This window comes from Bufo gargarizans, chromosome 6 (assembly GCF_014858855.1).
Source record: "Bufo gargarizans isolate SCDJY-AF-19 chromosome 6, ASM1485885v1, whole genome shotgun sequence".
Classification (NCBI taxonomy): Eukaryota; Metazoa; Chordata; class Amphibia; order Anura; family Bufonidae; genus Bufo; species Bufo gargarizans.
The window spans coordinates 117,447,815-117,454,340 of record NC_058085.1 but is presented as its reverse complement, the minus strand read 5'-3'; the positions used below and the strand labels follow the sequence as shown (position 1 = coordinate 117,454,340).

Below are 6,526 nucleotides of genomic sequence, written 5' to 3'. Positions count from 1 at the left end.
ATAGACGCTCCACTGGCCGCCCCACCGGGGGAGAAGAGGAATCATGCGGCCCGGGAGCAGGCTCCGGATGAACCGGAACGGGTCCTCCCGATACCCCCCAGCCCAGCATAAGCACTCGGCCGCTGGCGGGCTGGGGAGCTCCCGCTGGAGCTAAGGTAGGATACCGCCCTCGGACATCCTAATAAAGTAAAAATAAAAAAGCACAGGGATAGTTTCCTCTTCATCTCCCTGACACGCAGGGAGACTCTTCTCTGCCCCTGGCCTCAGTAGGGACATGGAGGTGGGAGAGGGCAATTTAACCTCTTCTCTGTTCTTGCCCCTACAGAGGTCATGGGTCAACCTCCTGTGTGGCCATCATGATGATGAAATGGAAATAATGACTGTACATGGAAGGTATCCGTATTTTGTGGATACGGTGGTGTGCAATTAGCGTAAACCAGAGGAATTTCATAATTGGCTCTTTCTGCTCAGCCTTCTGCTCCTAAACCAAACTCCCCCTTACAAAGACCTCCACTGCGGGGCATTATTGTCTTTAATTGACAGTATATAAAACCCCACAGAATTAGTATACACTTAAAGTTATGCGAGTCACATCAGCCTCTACAACAACGTTGGCTAAGTGTCGCAATTGAATGTCCTTTGTTGCTTATAGCAGCCAATCAGAGCTCATATTGATGAGTAGCAAAATAGAAACTGAGCTGTGACTGGTTGCTATATGCAACCTGATGAATATCCAGGCTAACTGCCAACAGCTCTTGTAGTTTGGCGGTTAGGTTACTAAGCTTATTTTTTGTCAAATAATTGTAAAGCACGGGGTCAACATTTCCACTCAAAACATAGTCTATGATGTTTCCCGAGTCACAGGAGGCGGCTGTGCAAAATATTGTGATTGTAAATGTGACGGTGCGGATTCCTTTACGGACATACATACACTCAGCTTTATATAATATGTATATATATATATATATATATATATATATATATATACATACACACACACACACATCTATATACAGTATATAGTGTAAAATGATGCATGTTCACGGAGGCTGCCATTACAGGTAACAGTCTCATCCAGGCCCCTCTCCCACACTAGGAGACACCAGTGTAATAAATGACCCACGGTAGGCCCTATTATTGATGACCATCAAGAAGCTTCAAGTTACGTGCCTGACGGCTACCGTTTAATTATTTATGCCTATTGGATCATATTGTAAACCTGAATGTGTCTGTGGTTTGCACAATGCATTCTTGTCAGCGGCTATGCTCCAATCATATAGTTTTATAGACAGGATGATTTAGCCATTACCATTATTTAACAGCCTCAAATGGTTCATGCCACCATCCTGCAGAGCTCTGTGAATTCTGTCATCTGACCGTAGCTTCACTGTGGAGGTCTTTATGCACATGCTGCATACATGTAAGGCTGCAATGGCTGACAAGAATATAGTACTCCCTCTGGTGGTCAACTTTATTGTATGCTATTGTAACCATAGCAACTACAGAGAAGCAGTAGCATACATTCAGATTATGCTTCCTCTACCAATTGTGTAAAGTCAGCTTGGAGATGTGCTTGTAATGTTAGTATGCACTGTTTATTTGCTATGGAAAAAAAAAATAACCTTAATATAATGTGTGTAAAACCACCAGCTTAGTGGTTGAGGAAAAGTTGCTGACATCCACAGTGTGTGCTCCAGACATGTCATGTCTCAATGCAAGCAGAACAGCTACACAGTAAGGAAAGCTGACAACCACTTAGTGGTCATCTTTACTGCATGTGTAATCTGCAGCAGAGGGAAGGTGCACACATTGACTACAAATATTTTTAACAAACACAAATAGTCCCATGTATGACAACTGATAGAGGCCAAAACGTGAGGAGATAAAAGGGGTTTTCTGGTTACACAATAAAAGAGAATGCCAGCATTCAACCGCTATACACCAATATACTCCATTATACAAGTCATATGATGAAATTCTGAGTGTATCTATATTACAAATAGTCCTTTTTAAACTAACTTCACCATGTTAGTACTCCCCTCTCCATAATTGTATTTAAACTTTAAAAAGGGGCAGAGCTCAATCCATTAACCATAAAAATGTATTTTTATTCTATAGTACATATAGAGTCACATAACTCATGTATTAATTAGAAAAAAATGTGGGGGGTTCAGTCAGCACAACCCTATGCAGGTGCACATTGCTATGGCGAAATACAGATACAAACGCAAAAACACAAATGCAATCGCACTCTGCAAACCAGCACTCTACCCCATGTCCTTTTTGCGGAACGGCCGGATCGCGGACCCGTTAAAGTGAATGGGTCAGCGATCTGCTGCGGCTGCCCCACGGTGGGTGTTCGTGCATTGCGGACCGCAGCCCTAGATACAGACGTATTTTATATAAAGGGAAGGTGGGAGAAATGTGCGGGCTGCAGCAACTCAGGAGCGCTCACTAATGGCTCCTGAGCTGCCATGAAACTGTGGGCGGGCAGCGCAGGCTTTAGTGAATTAGCCTTCAGCGAAGCCGCCAGCCCACACATACATTGTGGCACTAAGCAGCACCTGACGGGCGGGGGGCTTCACTAAAGCTAAATTATGCCAGCAGCCCACGCTTCACTTTCACGTTGGTCGACTTCTCTGTATGCCCTGTACTGCCGCCAGCCGTTCTTACTTACATGAAGGAGGCAGCAGGAGGATCTCCTTCTCCTCTCTTCTGCCTGGAGGAGCTCCCTACATCTCTCCCGTGCCGTATCTGCTCTCCCTGGTACCGTAGATTGCTGCCTAGGTCCCTTGGGTAAGGACAGCTCAGAGGCAATATACGGTACCAGAATAAAAAAAATGTGTGGCAAATATGACTATAACCCACCTCATCCATAGGAAAGCGCCCATGTACTGCAGTATATGGGTGCATTCCTATGGATGAGGGGTGTTATAGTCATATTTAATATAAACACTGTACAGGGACTGTTCTGTAATTGGCATGTGTCTATATAAAATATGTTCATGGAGCCAAAATAAGCTCTACCCCAATAATAAGCCCTAACCCTTTTTTTGGAGAAAAAAATAATATAAGACCCTGTCTTATTTTCGGAGAAACACGAGTACTATTCAATAAAAGTTAATTTTTAAGGTTAATGATTTGAGCTCTGCCTCTTTTTTTTCTTAAGTTTGAATATCATGGGGAGTATCTGTAGAATCAGGTCTCCTGTCTCTCCTTCCCCTCCTAGCTCAAACATCACATATCCAAGCCTGCTTGAAGCCCTGCTGGACAAACCCTACCCTAAAACACAGCATCATTGCTGACATCACATCTGCAGGGCAGGGTCCTGGAGAATGAGAACACCACCCTCAGAGGCAAGGTCATTGTTGTGTCTACAGGGGCAGACCATACAAGCATCACCACGCCTCAGATGTAGACATGATGTCATCGGGATAGGGAAGCACCACAGTGGGAAAAGGTCACATGACCACGATGGAGTGCAAGAAATTGTGGCATTACAGATAAACAATCACTATTAGTAAGTGATAACATGTTTCCTGTCAAGTGAGGCTGAACATTTCTTAACCAGAATACCCACTATGCCTGTGTAGAGGAAAAATGAAGAAGTGACTCATAGCAACCAGCGAGGATGCTTTCATGTTCCAATGGGTCTCTGAAACCTGATTGTATGCGACAAGCAAAATGAAAGATTTACATCCAGACTAGAAGGGGGGGAAATGCAGTACGCTGATCCATAACAAATGCTGTAAAAATAAAACACAGTAAAGTCACAGGTAAAAATGATATTTTTATTTTAAATTTAAGTAAACCGAGAAAGCTTTTCTTGGTAGCTGCATGATTTATTTATTTTCTAAATGATTATAGGCCCAAGCAATTTGATACAAAGGTTTCCTAGCTGGGGTGTAACAATAACAAACTATAAAAAATAAAAATGATGACAAAGGATGATTGACATGTACACAAGACAGTAAGGCTGCGGAGGGAGGGTGACTGGGAGGGGTGTCTTATCTGTTCTCCCCTATTCCGCACTGGGTTACAGTGAAAGTGCACTGAATAATGGAAAGGGAGGAATGTGTTTGGTCCAGTTAGAAATGAACTGAATAGATATTAACCCCTTCCCTGTAAGAGTAAAGAATTTCTTTCTTGGTCCTTTTTTTGGATGTGGGAAGGTGGGGGGGGACCTACCTACCCAACTTTTGCCAGTAAGCTTATAATATGTATAATGAGGCTGCATGCCTCTACAGGAATTTCCTGTTTCCATGTTTCCTATGGCACCTCAACTGATGGTAAAGATGTTATGCTGCTCAGTATAGGAATGTATGAAGTGTTCTTACAGTTTTGCGGACTTTCTCATCTCTTACTCCGAATTCACATTAAGTTCCAGTTACTTTTTTGCTCTTCTAATTGTGCTTTACAGAAACGTGACCTTAGGAAGATTGAAATTAGTTGTGCTTGGTCTCGGACATTACAAATCACCACATGTGGGAATCTACCTACTCCTTACTGAAGGAGGTGTATCCCAAGGAGGAGGAGAGCATGTGCAGAACCAGGACTCAAGTGAAGATGTGCCCTCAACACAACACAACCTGCCTGTGCATGAGGGGGTTAAGCAGAAGCAAATAAGGCAGACAAAGGAAAGGGCAGAAGACATTTGGCTCAAGATGCATTTGGTTGAATGTCAGCACCAGAAGACTGCCCGAGTTCTTCATGAGACAAAGGTCATAACGCCTATGATATAGAAGAAGGGCTAATCGTGGTTACCCCAGTCATTTATCAGTAAGGGTGATCAGCACCTGCATTACTCAACTCTATGATATAGAAGAAGGCCTAATCGTGGTTACCTCAGTCATTCATCGGTAAGGGTGATCAGAACCTGCATTACTCATCTCTGGGATGGAAGGGAGAGGCTGGGCACTGGAGAAATGGGGAAAATTATCTCTCTGTTCTCAACCACTAAAAAAACCTTTGTAAGCTACACCACAGCTGTTTCCCGGGCAGCTGCCATTGAGAAGACACACGCTGAGGGCCTACACGTGAAATACTTGTTATTGAAAATGGAGACTTTCTATTGTCCCTTTAATATTCACCGACTGTTATTAACTAAGGCCCTAAATTCTAAGGTGACATTCAAAAAAACCTAATGGGAAAATATACATATATATGTATAAAATATACTGAGATGTGAAAGAGAGGGAAAGAAAGAGTGAAGGAAAGGTAGAATATTATAATTAAATCTTTCAAGCTGTTTACTAAATCAGTTGAGCTCTATATAGATTTTATAGTATTTTCTGAAATAAAATGGCACATATCTGGAAAGATTAATGGTTGCCTCAAGGACTGCTTTAAGAAAACTGTCCTCAATAGCGAGGGTGTTCTTTCTGCTATAAATTGATGATGTGTATACACCTGTTACTTATCACTGGAGTCTGCAGTACATATGGAAGAACTCGCACAAGGATGTGATACCAGAACAAGGACAAAAAAAATGAGGAAATGCAATGACTTGTCAAGTGCGGTTAGCAGAACAGATACAGCCCTGCCATATTTTCCATACTATGCATCAGAATTTCAGATATAAAAAAAACTAAAAAATAGGATGGTAACAATTTGTCACAAAAAAACAAAACCGTTACTAACTGAGGATTACATTATAAACTGAACGAAGCAAGTAGATTCCAACGAATTAATCTGGAAGTAGGCCACAAATTACCGGTACTGAGAATATTAGGAATAAAGGCCTTTCCTTAAGATAAAAAAAAAAAATGATACCAGTGCAAAGCGCATAGACAATCAGACAAAACAGAGGGGGAAGAAAAGTGGGAGCTATCTCCTCAATGTGCTCCCTCCAGTTACTACAGTGTAAGATGAAGGAAGAGGTCATTTTTATCTTCTGGCGCCAGAGGGCAGCAAAGAGGGTTTAAAAGAATGCTGACGCAGGGAGAGGTGGAGACCACCATTCCCAAAGCTGAGACAGGGCTGCACTGGAATGCTTCATGATTGTGTGAGAAAGAGAGATGAGGCGAGTTCTCCCAATCAGATGGCTTCAACGTAATTGGCAGGAAGCATGCCCGTCTCCCCTGTGCGCTCCACGGTTCCATACATCCATCCATCATCAATCTGCTGCACATTGATAATAGTGTCACCATCCTGGAAGGAAACTTCGTCTTCATCTGCTGCGGAGTAATCATACACGGCTCTGTAGCGCTTCTGTCAATCAAAAAAGGAAGCAGCTCATTTAATTACCCATAATGCACTTGCAAGTTATTAATACACAGGACTATATGCAACCAGTCTGGCCAGGATGCCGGTTATTGAATGGACATACATTACTGCATCAATAATGACAGGGATGAGTTTTTCACATGGAGCGTTGTTGCCTTGTCTTAAAGGGGTTGTTCAAGATTAGAAAAACAGCATCACTCGTGTCCTTAGGTTGGATCTGGTATTGCAACTCAGGTTTTTTTTAATAAAATGTGGCTGAGCTGCAAGATCAGTCAAAGTGTATAGAGGGTGCTGGAAATAA

The 6,526-nt window shown here is 42.6% G+C and overlaps 1 protein-coding gene across 1 annotated transcript in view; it reads right to left on the bottom strand.

The window, feature by feature from the left end:
- Positions 1-3,777: 3,777 nt before the first annotated feature.
- Positions 3,778-6,526, bottom strand: part of LASP1 (LIM and SH3 protein 1) — a 60,169-nt gene continuing 57,420 nt past the window's right edge. Inside the window, exon 7 of the mRNA XM_044297153.1 lies at positions 3,778-6,210. Coding sequence (XP_044153088.1) covers positions 6,037-6,210 — 174 coding nt within the window. The 3' untranslated portion in view covers positions 3,778-6,036. The remainder of the gene's footprint in view (positions 6,211-6,526) is intronic.